Source organism: Vulpes vulpes, chromosome 8 (genome assembly GCF_048418805.1).
Source record: "Vulpes vulpes isolate BD-2025 chromosome 8, VulVul3, whole genome shotgun sequence".
Taxonomy (NCBI): domain Eukaryota; kingdom Metazoa; phylum Chordata; class Mammalia; order Carnivora; family Canidae; genus Vulpes; species Vulpes vulpes.
Genome location: NC_132787.1, coordinates 61982292 through 62002309, shown reverse-complemented (window position 1 = coordinate 62002309; position 20018 = coordinate 61982292). Strand labels below are relative to the sequence as shown.

The following is a 20018-nucleotide window of genomic DNA, read 5'->3' as shown; positions in this document are numbered from 1 at the left end:
GCTCAAGTTCCCAGGACCTTCGCTACACTCGTCCCACTCATGAGCCCACCCTTGCATCTCCATCTGTACTGTCTAGATCCTAGCTGGGTAGTCTCCTATAGCTGACTCCAGGGGGTAAAGGTCACTTCACAACTTTGTTATTTTACCACACAATAAATACACTTAGAAAATGCAAAATTAAAAATTCATATATAATGAAGGAATTCACATATAATAATCCCACTTTCCTCATCTTTCCCATGTCATTAAATATAATAATTATTCACAACTCTGTACTAACCCACTGTACCATGCACCATCATTTATTTCACTGTTCTGGGAAAGTAGGGATCTGCAGTTGTTTTGGGATGGCTTCATTGATTCTGCTCCCATGTAGACCGTGTCCTCTCCAAATGACCCGTTGGGGAGTGATCCCCGCTTTGTACCCAAGATCAAGCTCCTCCACGAATCCTTATCTTACCCCAAGCCAGAAGCCAGACATTTCCACATCTATTCAGATGGCTTTTGCCAGGAGACCTCAAACCCCACCCTGGTAGTCTGCAGCCCAGCAGAGACTTCACTTAGGGTCACACAAATCGGCAGTCCCTGATTCTGGGGGCTACTGGCAAAGATCAGGGTTCTGGTGAGAGAGGGGAAGGGGCTCTCCTCCTTGCTCTTCATAACTAGAGGAGTCTAGTTTAGCAGCTTGAAAATCCCATTTTCCTTCTTTGAGATTTAAGGGTGAGGTAGGGCAAAGCTGAGGGAGGAAGTCACATCAGGGATTATACTGAGTGGCCTGGACTGGAAAGGGCTGGAGTAAAAAGGACCACTGTCATGGTGGGCCGTCCTCCTCCTCCTACAGGGATGGCGCTCCACACTCTCTGCCCCACCCAAGGGGCCCTTGGTTATTCCATCTCTACCACTTCCTAAGATCAGAGCCAACCCAGATTGTGGCTGCAGTTACTGGGGACTGGGGGACCCTCTAGGCTCTCAGAAGCATAGTCTTACTTCAAGGACTGGGGGCCTCAGGGACTGTGCCTTTGCTGGGGACACCCTCCTTCCAATGCCCTGCCAAGCTGCAGGGTGCTCAAAGAGGCTTTTCCTGACCATGCCAGTCCAAACTATGCCCCCACCCCTAAGTTCCAGAAACTTCTGTCCTTCCCACACGCTGTTATGCCCCATGTCCTGTCCTGTCATTGTTCCCCTAGATTACAAGTTAACCAGGGACAGGCCCTGTGTCTTCTCCCCCACCGAGGGGGCACAAGCTCTGCTCCATAAATACTTGTTAATTAGGTTGCTGATTGATTGCTGGCCTCGGGAGGCCCCTCTCCGACTAGGCCCATGGTCTCAGCCGTAGCGGCGTCCCTCTGCCTGACGTCTTCACACAGTGAGGGGCTAGCTTCGGCAGATGGAGCGGAGTTTCTGACTTGGAAAATCTGCAGCTTGCTCGCTTTTCTTTTGTGTGTGTAAATCACAAAACCTCCAAAGAAAGAAGCTTTATTTTATTTTCCTTTCCCTTGTTCTCTGGAACCCTGGGCCCGCGGCCTCATTAACTGATCTCTGCTTCAATTAGTGACAAATCCCCTCCCAGGGAGAACCTGTTAGGAGGAGATGACCTGCAAACAAGTGTCACGGCCCCAGTGGTTGGCCCAGCTCTGGCATTAATTAAAACGAGTCCCTACAAGCAGGCGGTGCGGATGGGGGGGCGGCTGACAGGCTGAGGGCAAATCCCAGGGACTGGGGACAAGCTGGAGTGAGGCCAGGCCCCAAGAGTCCAGCCTCCTCCCTGGACCTTTCCTCTCCCTCAGAAGACCCAGAGAGCCCTGACCTTGGCCAGCAACCCCCAGCGTCAAGGACCCCCAGTCTGTATGGCCCCCTGAATGGAGTCTCGTGGTGGTGGGACCACCAGCGCAGGGGTAGCAGCCTTTTGGTGAACTCTCTAAATAGATTTGGCAATGTCTGGCTTCTTGCTCGAGAATAAAAAAGAAATTTTGTCTTAAGTTATTTTTGAAATCTAACAGTTTGCTGTCTTTTAACAAAGGAAGCCTCTGTCAGCCCTCACTGTATTTGAGTTTGGGGGTTCATGATGAGCACATCTCTGGTCAGCCTCCCCAGGGCCTGGCTACACAAGGGTGAGACGCTCACTCCTGCCCTTCAGAAGTATTTGTGCTGGGGGTTATACAGATTGGTATGTCCTTCAAGATGCGGAGAGGAAAAGCTGAGGATACTCTGGTAGAACCAGAATTATGATGAGGTGACCCTCAGGTGTGGTGGGAATTATGGAAGGGGCCCCTAAATCACACAGAGCCAACTCTTCCAGAATAGAGCAGAGAGAGCTGAAGGCAGGATTGGGGGTTCCAGGTAGAGGGCACAGCACGTTGAGAGGCATACAAGAGAAGAACATGACGGACTCCAAAGTGGTGGGGAAATGAGTGTGGCCATCATGGGATGAGTGATGAGGATGAGGTGATGGAGAACTGGGGAGTAGCAGAGCCACTCATGAAGCACTCACAGTGCTTTGGACTCAGGGAGCTGGGGTGTCGCAGGGGGTGCAGGCAGAGTGGGTCGGAGAAGTCATGGTGGGGTGGCAGGCCCAGCAGATGACCTCCCTCGTGAACTCCAGGTCCTGGATGAGAATGGACCTGTGGCTGGAAAGGAAGGCTCAGGCTGAAGTCCTACATGCTGGTCAGGAGCCAGTTGGAGGAGCCAGAGTATGAGAGACACTTCATGCCTGGTCCTCAAACCCCTCACCTTCAGCCAGGTCTTAGGTGGCTGAGGCCTTTCCCTGTTGGGACATTGCTGATCTCCATTCCCAAAGGGTCTGGGCCCTGAGGGGTCCTTTTTGCATAAGGACACAGTGATTGTCAGCTAATGTCTATAAGATACTGGAGTACAAGGAGGTGTCCCAGGGGCCCCTGGGCTGAACCCCTACCCCTCCAGTTCCTACGGCTCACTGGCAGCTCCATGTCCCAGTATTAAAACAGGAAATAATCACAATATCCATAATGGTTAACACTTCTGGAGTGCCTTCAATGTGCCAGGTACTGCATAGGTGCTCCTTTCGATTTTATACATGAGACATAGAGGTGAAGCCAGTGACAAAACTAGGATTCAAACACAGACTGAATCATGCACTATTCTAATACAAAGACCCTTTTTTCTTCCTGCTCCCATTGTGGTAAATAGGAGGGAAAAGCCAAGCAGTGTTGTTGGCTTCCAGTTTAGAGGAACTGTTACTGTGCCTCCTGGCAGATAGGTCTGCCCTCAGATACCCTGGGAACAGCGGGGACTGGAAGAAAATTTTTGAGAGGCTCTTTAGGTGTAATGTGGTTAGACCCTCTATCCAACTTCATATTTGGGTTCTGCACCTGTGTTTTCTGGCCAAGGTTGAGTCAGTAGCATATATTTGTCCCTGGTCTGTAGCATGCCCCGCCTCCTGCCAGATCATGTCTGGCTGGTTCTGTGGTCGAGGGTACCTCAGAGTGTTCTTTGTGATCAAGGGTGTTCCTCAGAGTGTTCTCTGTGGTTGAAGATGTACCTCAGGATATTCTCTGTGATCCAGGGTACCTCAGGCTGTTCTCTGTGGTTGAGGGTGTACTTCATGGTGTACCCTGTGACCCAAGGTATACCTTAGAGTATTCTCTGTGGTTAAGGGTGTGCCTCAGGGTATTCTTTGTGATCCAGGGTGTACCTCAAGGTGTTCCCTGTGATCCAAAGTGTACTTCAGAGTGTTCTCTGTGGTTGAGGGTATACCTTGAGTGTTCTCTGTGATCCAAGGTATACCTTAGAGTGTTCTCTGTAATCCAGGGGTACCTCAGTGTGTCCTCTGTGGTTGAGGGTGTACCCAGTGTTTCTTGTAACACAGGTGTACCTCAGAGTATTCTTTGTGGTTGAAGGTGTACCTCAGAGTTTTGTCTATGATCAAGGTGTACCTCAGAGTGTTCTCTGAAGTTGAGGGTGTACCTCAGAGTGTTCTCTGTGACCCAGGGTATATCTCAGGGTATTCTCTGTGATCCAGGGTATACCCCAGAGTGTTCTCTAAGGTCAAGGGTGTACCTCAGAGTGTTTCTGTGATCCATGATCCAAGGTGTACCTCAAGGTGTTCTCTGTGATCTGAGGTGTACCTCAGAATATTCTCTGTGGTTGAGGGTATGCCTCAGAGTGTTCTCTGTGGTTGAGGGTATACCTTGAGTGTTCCCTGTGATCCAGTGTGTACCTCAGGGAGTTCTCTGTGGTCAAGGGTATATACATACCTCCGTGTATTCTCTGTCAAGGGTGTACTTCAGGGTGTTCTCTGTGATCCAGGGTGTACTTCTGGCCCTGCTGTCCTTCTCTGGGCCTAATGAAGACAGGGGCCATTAGCCTGAGAATCCCAGACCAGACTATTGTCTCACTCCTTTTGCTATGATTGGCTTTTGGGTTAGAGGGCCCATTGCATGGACCCTGTAGCAGAATCTGAAGTTTTCCAGAAGCCTGCAGATGGTGATATTGGCAGTGGTGAATCTGACATGAATATCGGTTCTACATCTATTCTATTCTGGGGAGGACAAGTTGTTGTCCCCTCCTACATGTGAGGAGTCTGATATAACTGGTTTTCTAGCAGGTGGCCCGCAGGTCCCTGCAGGGCATGGTTCAGAGGTCAGGATTTGCTAGCTGTTGCTAGCAAACAAAGCCACTTGGCTACAGCTGAAGCTGATTGGCATTTTAGCCTGTGTATGACTCTGTCCCAGCCACCTTGGCCCTTTGCCTATGGAGGACAATTGACCTCCATAGAGGGTCACCTAGTCAACTTGGTTACCAAGAGATTATTCTACTACAGGCGCCCTCTGCTGGGCATTTTTGGCACCTCAAAGATTCTTTGAACTGCCTCATCCCTTGCCCCACCAAGGCTCACTCAAACTCCTAACCATCTGCTTACATTATTATCCATCACCCAAGAGTATATCTAATTTCTGAACCTCATGCCATCTCTCCTTTCAGGCATGTCTTCTTCTCCATTGTTCTCCAGGGCTCCTCAGATCCCTGTAGGTGCCAGTAGAGTTCACAGCTGGCTATGGACAACCTGGTATTTCATGCTTCCAAAGCTTTACTGAGCCTCCTCCCTTCTTATCTGGTTGCCTATTACTTACGCTTCAGGGCTCAGTTGGGCATCCCCTTTCTCAGAAACCTTCACGGACTTGGGGCCACCCCTTCAAGGCAGAGTGATAACCATCTGCTCAGATGGACTTAGACCTGAGTGTGTAGCGTTTAGCACCATAAAGCTGTGTTTGTTAAGATGGACAGCAGTGAGTGCACAGGAAAGGTCCCCTTTGTGGCTCTTTTTCTCCTGTCTCAGAAACCACTCACTTGACTTATTCTAGAATATTTTTTCAGCACCTACTCATTTTCCCAGACACCAGGAATTCAGTGAGGAGTAAGAGAGACACAGGCCCTGCACCCAGTGCTTAGAGCCTACTGGGAGAGATGGATATTGAGTAAAGAGGCCACAGGCAAAAATAGTTCTGTGCTATTCAGTTTTTATATATTAAATATGTATTACTTTGATTCCCAACATTTTAGGGAGGTAAATAAATATATACTTTGAGACTGTGATAGGGACAGGGAAGAAAGAGATATGAGTTCTGTGAGAAACTGTAAAAGGGGAGCCCCAAGTGAAGAGTGGGCCTCTCTGACATTTAAGCTGAAAAGTGAGGAGGCGAAGGGGGAGCAATGCTTGAAGGCTCTGGGGAGAAAGGTGATGGAGGGTGGAGGACAGGTGGGAGAGAAGGAGAGAAAGAATTGACTCATGGAAGGAGTGGGCCAAGGCAAGGTGGCTAGAGCCTTGCAAGCGGGGCCCTGTGGATCTCTAAGTGCATTGAGAAGCCCCTGAAAGCCTAAAGCAAATTGATGCCCATTTTAAGAAGATCATTCTGGCTGCTGTGTAGAGAGCAGACTGGAATGAGCAAGAGCAGAAGCAGGGAGCCAAGTTAGGAAGTGGGCAGTTGTCCAAGGAGAAGAGATGGGTGATTAAGGTAAGTGGCCAGAGCAGAGAGAAGTAGTCATATTCAGAATACCTGGAAGACAGGACAGGTAGCCCTGCATGCTGGGCTGCATGTGGGGAGGGAGAGGCTCCTGTACAGAGAGACTCGTGGATTTCGGGCATCAGGAGCTGCTAGGAGTCGGAGCGTGCAGGGGGTGGGTGAGGAAGAGCAAGGCCTTCATTTGGGGTGCGTGAAGGTGAGTGGCTGAAGCCCCTTTAGCTAAATGTACCCTGCAGGGGTTTGCAGATATGGGCTGAAGTGGAGGGCCCAGCCTGCATGCCTTGCTCAAGCCCCATCCCATGCGTCCTCACTGGCCTCACAGAAGGGAGGCTGCTTTTGGTCTGGGAAGGACTTTGGTGCTAGGAGACAGCTCATAGCTGCACAGCTCATGACACCGGAGATCTTGTGTCACGAAGCCCCCACCGCACCCTGGTTCTTGGTGCTGGTCAGCACTTACCCCACCTTGGGAATGATCAGGAGGCTAGTCTTCTCTCTTCTGCTCCTGTACATGCCCATGGCAAATTCACTGGCTTGGGAGCCCCAGCTTGGAGAGAGTGACCAGAGAAGCTTCCTTAGGTCATTGCCAACATCCCAAGGGTCCTGGGCTCTTGCTTCTCCCAGGACTCCTGTCTGCTGACCACAAGGGGAATATCGTGTGCAAAATCCATACCCTGTTTGTTTTCCTCTCCGCCAAAATGGAGCCCCTGTTTGGTTAAATTCTATTTTGTGGCTTATTTGGAGACTGTTAAAACAGACCCTGGGGGACCCTCAGCAGTGATTGTTCCATATCTCATTATCTTTCCCGAACCCGATTATTAGCTCAGATTTTTCTGATCGCTAGCTGCTGTTCGTGATGAGTTGTGTGCCATTAATGCCAGCTGGTTCCCTTAAACAGGACCCACCATGCCAGGGAAAATGAGCTGGCATTCAGAGCCACCAGCCACTTGGCTTTTTAATTTTAATGGGCTCCACCAAATGTTCCAGGCCAAAGGGCCCCTGAGGAATCAGAACAGACGGGCTCCCAACCCCGGTCTGCAGCCCACCCTGGTTCCTTCCCAGGCTGATGCCATCCTAGCTGCTGGGACAGTAAGACCTGAGTTGGGGGCTGGGGGAGGAGTGGGGATAAGTGGCCATTTGCCTCCCCCGTATTTGCACCTTCCTGTTATCTGGCTCATCATCAGTGGGTGGGCAGGGTGACCTCACCAGCCTCTAGTCTCCCCACTTTGCTGGTCCCCAGTCCCTTCCCCAGCTCAGGCATGCTGGCCATGCTCAGGAATGAGCATGCTGGGAAGACCTCAGTGAGCTTCAGGGAAGGGCAGGCCAGAAGAGATCTGGAACCCAGGCTTTGTTTTCTCTCTTCTTTCCTCCCCACTCCCGTGGCCTCCCACCCAGAGTTGGGGAGACAGGCTGGGACACTCACTCTGGACTGTGCCAGTCCTAGCCAGAGGGAAGAACAGCCAGTCAGGGAGGCTTGAGGACAAGTCTTAGTATTTGCTGCAACCAGTGGCCACTATTTCTTGTCCTTCCACCACACTCTAGCCCTGCTTGCCCCCAAGAGGCTGCCAGGGGAATGTCCCAGCTGCCTGCTGGCCACCTGAGGGCTCTTGCTCTTTCTAAAAGACTGTAGGGGGTGGAGCTGGGGTTTGAACCTTTTGTCTTATAGCTGATGTGGGTGCAGGCAGGGCTGGATCAAGGGCCCTATCTTCCCTCACAGGAGCTGCCTTCCACTCATCTGGGCCACAGCCTCAAGCTGGTCTTTTCAGGGAAGCTTTTGCTACTCAGACAGTTTTAAATGGCACATTAGACATTAAAGCATCCCTCATTGAGATGGAAGACACTTGGAAATAAATGGCACAGTTAAGAGCAAACTTTTGGAATCAGCAGACCCTTTGGTTCAAATCCTAATGTTACATGCCTCATAATAGCTGTGTGTCCTTAGGTAAAGTTACTTAACTTCTCTGAACTTGTCTGAACTTCTTTGAATCTGTAAGGAGCAGAAGTCTAGGAGTCTTATGGCAGGCATTTAATTTAGACATTTAATGTGACATGCTCAGCTCATGGCGTGGCACCTCCCCTCCTCTTCTCCATCACCAACACCTGCCGGTGTGTCCTCCTGCCTCCTTCTGTACTTTCCCTCCCTGTACCCTATAGTAACATGTTCCCTGGCATTTGGGGGAGGGGGTCACAAAAATAGAGTCACTCACTGCTGAGAGCTGTGGAAACCTGGATTTGAGGAGTTCCATCTGCGTGGCAGGGCAGCCTAGAAGCAGGGCAGCAGGGGCTAGTGTTGGCTAGCAGCTCCCTGGCCTGCCCTGGCGTACCAGGGAAGTGTGCCCAACCTGCCACACATCTCCCTGCCTCCCAGCCTTCCCTTGAGCAAGCAGAAAGAACAAGAATTGGACTCTGAGGATCAGCTTGAGGCTTCCAATATAGACCAGACACCCAAGAGCCCAAACTGGGCTTGCCTGGCAGCATTCTGGCTCCATGGGGTCCTGGGATACCCAGGGGCTGACAGGGTGGCACTTCCCAGGTCATTGCACCATTCTTGCTTTGACTGCTGCAGTCACCCTGCAGCCCCAGAAGCTTTCCCAGGGCTCTGCATCTTCTCCAGCGACCTAGAAGGTTGAGGTCAGGGCTGCAGGTACAGGGTGGCTTGCTAGCTACCAGGTGTGCCAGAGCTGAGAGCAGGCTGCCCCAGGCACCCTTAGACCAGAAGCCCTGTGGCAGCCCCTGCTGCACCTCCTCCCAGGAAAGATCTACAGGGCAGGGGCTAGCTCTGGCCTCAGACTGGGGGAGCAGTGGCCTCTCTATACCGTTTCTGGTCTGCCACATGCATCTCACCTTTTCTCTCTCTATGCCTGTGCTTGTGCTGTTTTCCTCACCAAAATTCTCTTTCTTCTGCTCTAACCTCACCTTCCCCTCCTCCAAGAAACTCCCCTCTAGCCTTTGCTGATCTCCATCCATCCATTTGTTTGTTGGTTCATGCTTTTATTCCAGTTTATTGAGCTAATACTACATGCCATTTACTGTCCTAAGTGCTGGTCATACAAACATGAAAAAGGCGGGGTCCCACATCCCACTCCAGCAGGGGCATCAGATCATGAGCAGTGCACCAAGTGCTGGGACATGTGAGGGAGCAGCTTCCTTCCTGGGAGAGGTGACATGCTTACATCGCTTCATTTATGCTCCAAGCTCATGCTAAACACTTTACATACATTCTTATAGCAGCCCTGGGATGCTGTAGATGTTACCATTCCTTTTTACAGACCAGGAAACTGAGGGAGGGAAAGGTTCAGTGACTCCCACTGTTAGTAAAGTCACCGGAGGTAGAGCTCAGAGGTGGGCCTTACAGAACAGATGTGGGCTGGGTAGAGAAGGCAGACATTCAGGTCCCCAAGTAGGAAAGCCCCCATAGCATCTGGTGAGCAATAAACTGGATTCCCAGAAGGAGAAGGTGGGGTGTTAGGGGAATGGGGAGGCTGTGTGAAGGAGATTGTGTTTTTTCACCCAGGTTGTGGGGAGGAGTTGGTTGTGGCCAATCTGGTTGGACCTGTGTTCCAGGACAAAGGACAGCACAGGGGACGGAATGGAGTGGGGAGACTGGGGAGGGAAAGGTGAAAGCAAGGGGGGCCCCAGCATCCCAGGCTGCGTGAGGGGGCTGGGGTCTATGGGAAGAGGGCAGTGAGCTCAGGAGGTCCACTGCACCCCCTGTCCTGTTCTGGGCTGCTCTGCTTAGCTCAGCAGCCACTTGTGGCAGGTATGCCAATGCCCTTCTCCTGAGTCCTGGTGGTTAGGTCCATGCCTGAGGCCATAGTGGGGCCTGAAAAATGGAGTGCTCAGTGGCTGAGGCAGGATGAGGGTTCTCACATTTAATTTACTTGCTACTTATGTGTTCTTCTAACAGCAACCTTTCCTTTCTCCCTCCTCAGAGAGATTGTGTGTGTGTGTGTGTGTGTGTGTGTGCTCAGTGTGTGTGTACGCATGCGTGGGCATGTGTGTAGCTGAGGCTTTCCCCTCATCCTTCCCCACGGGCTGGTTAACTGGGATGTCAGGGCAGTGGTGCTTTGCATAGTGGCACTGGAGCCCAGCCGAAGCAGGTGGTGCTGAGGATTTGGGGTCTGGGGCTGACAGTGCCGCTCAGTCTCCACTCCTGCCCCAGCCTGCCAGGCCCCTGCAGCACCACGCACTTTCTCTTCTCTCTTCCTAAGGTGGGCCTTAATGTCCTGGTTCAGAAAGCCAACAAGTTCACCCCGGCCACCCGCCTTCTTGTCCAGAGATTTGTGCCGTTCCCTGCTGTAGGTAAGACTTGCACTTTGCAGAGGTGTGCATGTGCGCGTGTGTACAGGCATGTGTGTGTCCCACCCGGGTGTGTGGGGCTGCAGGGCTCTAGGGGAGCTGGACTGCCTTTCCAGACCTCCTCTGACATCGGGGGTCTCCTGGTGTTGACAACTAGGGCAAAACACGTGTAGACAGAAGTAAGGGTGTTGGGGCCCTGCTGACGAGCTATGTGAGTGAGGTTCTGCTTTTAGCACAGGGATTCTTAACCCAGGGCCCTAGCTCCCCAATGGGCAAGTAGATAGAGTGCAGTGGATCCTATGGTCTTGGCTGGGGAAAATGACTATGCTAGCCTCTAACTGAAATTGAACATTACCTTCCATTGTGAGTGTAGGCAGCAAACCACAGTATCAAGCAAGAGCTGTGGCTCTTTCACCCACAGAAACCAGATAATTTCAAGTCCTATTACAGTTGTTATAAGGATTTTAAAAATACTGTTTATGTGTAATACTAACTCAAAATTATGATATTTATTTAATCTGCTGGTAGGTCTTGTTTTTTAATTCATTAGTTAAAAAGCACACCTGTTACTGTATCACAATTAAAAAAATATTTTGATCATGTATTCCAATATAATCCCTTTATAATCCTGTGTGTTCCATTTCATGCATTTGGAGACATTATTTGGAGTGGGGCACATAGGTATCTCCTGGCCAGGAATCATAGGGATTCCTGGTGCAAAAGAAGGCGCCTGCAAGTCTAGTGTTCCGAGCCCTTGGGTATTTTTTTTTTTTATTAGATTTCAATTTGCCAACATATAGCATAACACCCAGTGCTCATCCCATCAAGTGCCCCCCTCAGTGCCCGTCACCTAGTCACCCCCACCACCACCCCACCCACTCCCTTTCCACCACTCCTTGTTCGTTTCCCAGAGTTAGGAGTCTCTCATGTTCTCTCTCCCTCTCTGATATTTCCCAAGCCCTTGGGTATTGTGGACCGTTTAGGTTCTGGAAGTCTCCATTCATAGTCAGGTAATTGTGATGCATGTGTGTGTAGAGGGGATTTCACTGCCTTCAGCCAAGACTTTGCTAGTCTTAGAGCCTTTGAGCTTCCAGGAGCTGCCTTGGGCCATCCCATCAAGCCCAACCTGACTCTTAAGAATCCTACACTGGGGCACCTAGGTGGCTCAGTCAGTTAAGTCTTTGCCTTCAGCTTGATCCTGGGGTCCTAGGATTGAGGCCCATGTCTAGCTCCCTGCTCAGCTGGAAGCCTGCTTCTCCCTCTCCCTCTGCTCATGCACTCACTCTCTAATAAATAAATAACATTTTAGGGCAGCCCTGGTGGCTCAGCGGTTTAGCGCCACCTTCGGCCCAGGGCCTGGTCCTGGAGACCCGGGTTCAAGTCCCATGTCAGGCTCACTGTGTGGAGCCTCTTCTCCTTCTGCCTCTCTCTCTCTCTCTCTCTCTCTCTCTCTCAGGAATAAATAAATAAAATATTTTAAATAAATAAATAACATCTTAGAAAAAGAAAAAAAAGAATCCCACGCCTTGCCTAGGGAGTTTTTAAAAACTAAAAAGAAGGTGGCTCCGTGGCACAATGGATAGCACATTGGACTTCTAAAAACTAAAAAGAAACATTGACAGAAGCATGAGGCTGTGCGTGATTAGTTGTCAAAGAGGCTTGAACCATCATACCAAATTTCCCATTTGATGCCAGAGCACAAAGATGAGGGCATACCACAGGAGTGGTGTGAGGTCCTGTGACCTCCTGGGTGCCAAGGCTGAGTCTGAAGAGCCAGAGTCAGACCCAGACTCATGGTCCCAATCTCATTCTTCACCTCCAGGGTTCAACCTCCTCATCTGTAAAATGGGGACACCAGTACCTTCCTATAGGCCAGAGCTGTAGGAAGATCAGAGGAGACCACAGACCAGCTTCCATTCATAGGAAAGTGCTTTGGAGCACCTGAAAAGCCCCTGCGTGAAGGTGGGAGATCATTACCTGGCAGCCCCACCTCCTCGATGGCCAGGGGCTAATGAACTCCCAGGACCAACTGCCCAGTGAGTGTCAGCTGACCCAGATAATTGCTATAGCAACTCCACACTTTTAATGAACTCTCAGCTATTTCTGGCATGGGCCCCTAATGGAATGACTCTTTAGATCTGACTTTGTTAAGGGGCCTAATTTAACAAACAAGGCTGCCGATCTTGCACTGCTCACTACCCTGGGCTGGAGGGTCTGATGCAGCCTCGGAAGGTGGCAGCTGTTAGCTGTGCTGGACCGGATGTGGGACTCGGCCAAGATGTAATCTGTCCTTGAGCCAAGGTTCAAACAAAGACTTTGCCAGGGGTCCATTCCAGCCTTGCCCTGCCGGCCATCTTGCTGTATGACCTTGAAGGTGGTCTTAACTTCTGGGGCCCCTTCAGGAGGAAGGTCCCTCCTTTCAGGTTTGACCCTGTCTACCATCCCTACCTGAGACTTTCTGTCCCTCTTCAGGCTCCAGCCTGATTCTCTTCCTGTCTTATCTGAGAGGAACCTCCAGGTCCAGCCACTGTTGAGAGGTCTTGAGATCCCACATATCCCTAGCCAATTACACAGGTTGCACACAATGTGGTTTGCAGTCCTGATAAGTCCTTTGTTTGCCAGGATCCTCAGAGCAGCAAATCCTTTCTGGCTGCTTCCTCAGGTCTGCTGCCCGAGTCCTGGCCGTGTGCCTGCCTCCCTTCCACCTCTCTGGCCCCCGATGTCCTCCCAGGCTTGTCTATAAATGGGTACCTACTGACCCCCTCCAGTAGTGTGCATACATGGTGGTGTGTAAGATGATCAAACATGCCCCTCACCCCCTTCTGAGCCCTTTGTCCTCTTAGGCCATCACATAGCCCCTGCACTTGGCTACCCTTCACTCTATTCTCAGGCTTAGACAGCCTCTCTAAGCCTCACTGCATGCTGGCAGGGTCTAGGTCCCTCCAGGCATTCACCCTGCTTTCCATGGCAGGCTAGGCCAGGCCAGGCCATGCTAACATCAAGGCCATCAAGAAGCTTGCCCAGGACTTGCTTTACCTTGTAGAGGGTCCTCTGCCCCTTCAAACCCCTGGCCTGTTGGGGAGATAGGATTCACGGAGCCATGAGTGCTCACAGGAAATCATTGAGGCAAGTGGAAATGATGGGATTAAGCCCCAGTTGTTGGGATGTTGGTGGGGCTTGGTGAGGTGAGTAGGAAGCAGAAGGGGATCTTGGGGGAGGATGGGTTCCTGAAGGGGCCTGTGTGCCCTGTGCTCAGAGGCCATATCCCCACTCCCTCCTTCCTGGCCAGGCTGGGAACTCAGGCTCAGGGAAGAAGGAGGCTCCCAGGACTTGTGGCTCCTCCCCGCTGCCCTGCCCAGCGAGTTCTGCCCTACTCCAGCCTGCAATCTGGAAGACAGGAGGACACCTCTCTTCACTGGGCCCCACATGCTGCCCAAGAGAGGGACCTGGGCACAGGACACCTCGTTTCCCATCCCATCCCTGACTCCACTGCTCATACCCCTCCTGGCCTTGGACCAGACCCCACTTCAGCCTCTTCCCCCTGGGATGTCTGTGACAACACTACAGGCCTCCCCTGGGTTTGCAGGGGCCCCACAGCTCTCCCTGGCTTCCCCAGCAGGCTTCTGCTCCCCTTCACAACCCACATTCTCTCTCTCTGGGAGGACCCGAGGCAGAGCAAGCCAGAATAAACACATTCAGACTCTCTGAAAGTTATTCTGAGCTGGCCACAGCCCGAGCCTCAAAGGCCTAGCCCACCCTACCCCAGCCCACTTCGATAACCCCTCACCCATGTAGCTGAGAAACAGGATGTGGTCCAGAGGTGCCCCACCAGGAGCACCCTTCCTCCAGGCTGACCCTGGTTTCTCAGCCGTGGTTGTATGTGCATGTACCCGCATGCTGAGTATGTGAGAAGCCCCGAGGACGCCTACTGAGCCCTTCTCTCCCTCACGGCGGTTTCAGAGCCTTGCTGTGCCTGGTCCAGAGTAGCAATCATGTGGGAAAACTCAGTTTCTATTTATACATGGAGATGTTAGGAAAGACGGTGAGCTCAGGAGCATGTGTGCTGGCATTGGAATCGATTGGGGACTGGTAATTAATTTGTTTAGACCTTAATTAATTCTCCAGTTCTTTCTTATTTGTGGACTGTCACGCTTAATTGTGTTCAGGAGCTCGAGCTCAGAGCAGGCCCTCCATTAATTGATGGTTGCTGTGAGGTGGGAGTTAATGGTTTGGGGAGCTGGGCAAACAGTGTAATTAAAGGTCAGTCGAGACATTGGAAAAACACACCCCCCTCCTCCAGGTCCAACTGCCAGTCTCCACTAGCAGAGTCCATTCCAGGGGAGTTAGCCCCACAACAGCCTTCTCGTGAGGCCTTGGGCCGGGAGCTGGTTGGAGTGGCCAGTGGGAGGAATGCAAGGTCACAGATGCCGTGAGGGCGCCCTGGTGAGAGCAGTAGGCCCATCTCATCAGGGATGTGTGGGGCAGGGCCGTTAGCCTGGGGCCGAGAGAGAGGTAGGGACCCCCAGGTGTCACCAGCGAGCACCCAGCCTCTGTGTATATGTGTGCAGGGCCTAGGGAAGGAAGGTGACCTGCAGATCTCCTCCCCCATCTCTAGCTGCCTGGCCACATCCAGCAGGGGACAAGCTGAGTCAGGTGCTAACAAAGACCCCCATGTGGGCTTTGAGCTCCCTCAGGGGAGGCCCGAGCCCCAGCCCCAGCCAGCCGACCCCCCCCCCCCGCACAGGGAGTAACCTTCCTGTATGGGCCAAAGTGCCAGCCTCATCATCCCTTTGCCGGGAAGCGACTTCTCCCTGTGCTGTCCGTGACAGTCCCCTATGTTAAATGTCACAGCTTATTTCATCAGGAAAAAAACCTCTGCACTCACCAGGGGTCTGTTCTTCAGGAGGTTGGGGCCGTCTTCTGGAGAAGGTCTTCTTTTCACACATCTGCCCCACCCCATCTTCTCACTCCTTTCACCCCCAGGCCACAGGGGTCTTGGTGTCACTGATCCCCCTACACAGCCCCTCCCTTGGTGTTTGAGCCACCTTGCTTGCCTGGTGTAGGAGGTGGCCACGACAGTGTGCCCAAGCCCCAAAGCTCAGTCCTGACCTCCTCCAGCCTCATCCCCTGTTGTTAGTGGACGGCAGGGTGTGTCTGTGCCAGCTAGGCCTCATGACGTATGCTCCTTCCATCCAGATCAATGATAATATGGTGTCCACAGCCCTTAGGCTCCTCTGGTCCTTTCCTTGACCTGGGCCCTGCTCATACTCCTTTGCAGCTGTGGTGTATTTTGACCTCCTGTCTGCCTCTGTCGGGAGCCCCAGGCCTTTGCACGTGACCCTGTTTGCCTGGAATCTCCATTCTTCCCATTACCTCAGCCTCGTCTTCTACCTTCTCTTACTGCCAGGCCTTTGATTCTCAGCTCAGACACCACCTCCTCCAAGAAGCCCTCCCTGGTAGCCCCAGTGAGGGTTAGAACACAGCACCCTGTATGTGTTTATGTGTAACCCAGAACTGCCCACTTCGTTTCTGAGTTTGCCTCCTTTATCAGACTGTGAGCTCCCCAAGACGAGATCTCATTCATCCCCAGCCCCCAGGCTCACTTTATGCCTGGCACACAGTGTTCAATGTGGGTTTATTTAGTGATCAAATGAGTGCTTGGACAGAAAGGCTTTGAAATTGGATACCCACAGTGGAACCCCAGCATGATGATGTTGGTGGCCACATTTGATGGCTGCTTGGACATTTATTCTGTGTTTTTTTTAAACTCTTATTTTTAAAATTATTTTTTGAATTTTCTGTTTTCTTATGTAAGTTTTCACTAACACTGTCATTCACACTTTTAGTTGGCAGGCCTAGGGTGGATGACCAATAGGCCACCTTACCAGGTCACATTCTCCAGCCTTTCTGGGTTAGATCTGGAAGGATAGGTGCGCTGGTCTGGGTACCATAAGCATGAGCAGCCCTAGAACTGACATGGGCCTCCACTGTGTGTCAGCTTCCAAGAGGACATGGGTAGTGAGGCCAAGTTAGCCAGACAGAAATCTCTAGTGGTGCATTTCTAGGGCTCTGTCGTCAATCTTGTCCCCTGCAGTTAAAACTGCCTTGGTAAGGATCCCTGGGTGGCGCAGCGGTTTAGTGCCTGTCTTTGGCCCAGGGCGTGATCCTGGAGACCCGGGATCGAGTCCCACGTCGGGCTCCCGGGGCATGGAGCCTGCTTCTCTCTCTGCCTGTGTCTCTGCCTCTCTCTCTCTCTCACTGTGTGCCTATCATAAATAAATAAAAAATTTAAAAAAAAAAGAAACATTTAAAAAAAAAAACTGCCTTGGTCACATACAACAGTGGGTCGCATTCAAGGAACAAGCATAGCAACTTGGCAGTGGTTGTGAATTCGTGGGTAAGAGGTGTAGGATCTAAGATTGCAAGTTTTGATATAAGGTTTGCTGTTCAAAAAATGCAGCTACACGAGTGTAGGCTTGCTGAAGACCTGACTTGGCCAGACTACTTAGGATAAAGATCCGGGGATTGTGGGCCGTATGCTCAGAATATGTCTGCAGTGTGGTGTATGGCTCTGAGGAGGCCCACTCAGACTTCAGCTACATTACTAGAAACAGAGAACCCAGAACAAAGGAGTCTGTTTAGTTCTGGACTCCACATGTCAAGAGATGCTCCACATCTAAGTGGGAGCCCAGCAATGGTTGCAGGATCTTCTGAAAAACTGACAGATTATTATTGCAATGAGCTGCCTGACCTATCAATTAGGGTAGCGTCCAAGTAGCAGCCTGGCCCAAAAAGCTGTGAAGGGGCATTCCTGTGTGATCAAGTCACCTGTTCCTGGGCAGCTGGCCCAGGACCTGGCATACAGTAGGTGCTCAGTGAATGCATATTGAATGAATGGCCTTCTGGGTCAGAGATTTTATAATGACTGAAATCCAGATAGTAGAGAAATCCAGAGACACAAAAGGTGGGAAGCCCAAGGCAGGGGAGTGGGTTATGAATGCAAGAGGAATAGAGCCAGTGGGAGTGGGCCGGGCTTATGGGGGAAGGGCCCATGCAGAGGACCACTGGGACCTTGGATGGTAGCTTAGAGTTGGAGCTTTACCTTATGGTTAATAAGGAACTGCTGAAGAATTTTAAGCTAGGGAGCAGCTGTGATAAAAGGGAGTTTTCCAGAAGATGAATGTGTTAGCAGGAATCTTTTGTGAAGAGATCCTGAACTTCAGAGTCAGCCTACACCTAAATTTACAGGCTGATTTTTCAATCCCAAAATTCCCAGTCCTGAGTCTGTGACACTTTAGTTGGGCTGTGAAACCCATACTAAAATCCTCAAGCTATTTAAAAGAAAATCTGTGTCAGATAGCACTGCCTTTTGGGTGGAATATTGGGAAAGATCATGAAATCAAGCATTAGGGTGTACATCCCCATTTGATAATCATCCCTCCTCTGAAGTCAGGGCTGGGGCTCTCTTCCAGTGTGATTCACTTGAGTGTGTGTGTATGTGTGTTTCAGGTGGTGATGTGCATACATCTCCACTTGTACATACACCGACTGTGTCTGGCAGAGACATGAGAGCCTGGCTAGAGTGGCTGCCTCTGGGGAAGGTGCAGGGGAAGCTAAGAGTCAAAGCTTGGAAGGAGCTGGTTTTATTATAAGGGTAAACTTCTATACGATTTGAATTATTTACTGTGTGCACATATGACCCACAAAATAGGAGAGAGAGAGAGAGAGAAAGAGAGAGAGGAAGTAGAGTGGAGAAAACTTTATCTAGCATCAGTCCGGACCCAAGATGGAAGCTCGTCTCCTAGTTGCCACTGGAATGTTTTTGTATCTGTTTTAATAAAAATGATTCTATTTTTTTTCCTGATAATACATGATTGTATTATAAAGTAAACAATCCTACTTTGCTCTCCAGAGTAAGTTTGTGCATATCCCTCCAAATTTGAACTAACATCTAAAAATGTAGGGATCTCTATTTATTATCGTATCTATATATAACGTAAATATGCCTATATAAATACATATGTAATACAAATGAAATCATACCATGGATACTGTTCTGTAAACTGCATTTTAACCTCAATAAATTATAGACATCTTTATAGGGCAGTCCTAAAATCTCAGCTTATCCTTTTTATTTTATTTTTTATTTTTTTTAAATGATTTTATTTATTTATTCATGAGAGACATGGAATGAGAGGCAGAGACACAGGCAGAGGGAGAAGGTAGGGAGCCTGGTGTGGGACTCGATCCCGGGTCTCCAGGATCACACCCAGAGCCGAAGGCAGATGCTCAACCGCTGAGCCACTTAGGCGTCCCTCAGCTTATCCTTTTTAAGAACCACAATAGCACTGCACTACCAACATTGTAGGTGTGTCCCTATGTGCACGAGTAGTAGGAACTCCTCCAGGGCAGAGGTTTTCAAACAGCCACCTGGGGGGCTTTAAAAAATACAGAGATCTGGACCCAACCTTAGATTTAGTTTCAGTTATGCAGCCAGTGTTGAGAATCACCAGTCAAGGCTCAGTACCTAGAAATGGAATGGCCACACCAGAGGATATGTACATACCTTGCTTTGCTAGGTATTGCCAAATGAGCATACTGGCTTTTTACTCTGCCTACAAGGTCTAAGTTTTTGTTTCCCTACATTTGGTGTTATCAATCTCAAAGAAAAACTTCTGTCCATCTGAAATGGTTCTTTTCTCATTTTAATTTGTATGTTTCCAATTCCCAGAATGGTTGAGAATTTTTTCTTAATTTTATTGGATGTTTGGGTTTTCAGCTAGAAAAGAGAAAAAAGGAGATCCCTCTTTTATACCACACACAAAAATAAATTCCAGAGAGGTTAAAGACCTAAACGTGAAAAGTACAATGTTAAAGCTTCTAGAAGAAAATAGAGATGAACATTGGGGAGCGGCAGCATTTCTTGATGACACAGACAGTGTATACCAGAGGGGAAAGGACTGCCTGTTTGATGACATGTTACACTATATGCCAGAAGTCTCCATCAACAAAGTGAGATAACAAGACACATACTATTTGTAAACCATTTTACCAATGAGGATTAGTCTCCAACACATCCAGAGAACACCTGCAGATTGACTTTTCTCTAGATTAAAAAATCTATCTTTGACTATTAGTAAGATCAAGTTCATGTTCATTGAATTTTTATTATTTCTTTTATTAATTCCTACTTGAATATTTTTGGGGTGTTTTCAATGACTATATTTTTTTCTTAATAACTGTTAAGGCTCTTTCTAAGTTTTATGAATGTTTTGGCCAAAGGTACCAGACTCACACTGGCTTAATTAAATACATAAATGTATCACTTCACAAAGGTCGAGTGCTGTGTGAGGCATTGGTGGCCCTTCCTTCCATCTCTGTGCTCTGCCAGGGACTTCATCTGGAGACTAGTCCCTTTCGTGTCCTAAAATGGCAGCAGCAACTCCAAGGACCACACACAGGCCCACCATGGCCCAGAGGACAGGAGGCTCTGCTGCTGCTTCCTCAATGAGAAGAGACCTTTCCCAGAAGTCCCCTGCAGACATCCCTCACTGGCTAGAGTTGGTCACATGTCCCTTCCTCAATCAATCACTGGCAAGGGAGGGATTTATTTTATATATATATTTTTTAGATTGAGAGAGCACAGGCAGGGGGAGCAGCAAAGGGAGAGGAAAAAGCAGGCTCCCCATGGAGCAGGGAGCCCGATGCGGGGCTGGGTCCCAG

The 20018-nt window shown here is 50.1% G+C and overlaps 1 protein-coding gene across 14 annotated transcripts in view; it reads left to right on the top strand.

Moving 5' to 3' along the window:
- The window catches only part of SFXN5 (sideroflexin 5), a 122423-nt gene that overhangs the window by 70357 nt on the left and 32048 nt on the right, over positions 1-20018 (top strand). For all 14 annotated transcript variants that reach the window (XR_012003090.1, XR_012003092.1, XR_012003089.1 and 11 more), the window contains one exon: positions 10208-10298. Coding sequence is in view for 9 of the 14 variants with exons in the window: in XM_025994553.2 (XP_025850338.1) it covers positions 10208-10298 (91 nt within the window). In the remaining 5 variants the exon portion in view is untranslated. The remainder of the gene's footprint in view (positions 1-10207; positions 10299-20018) is intronic.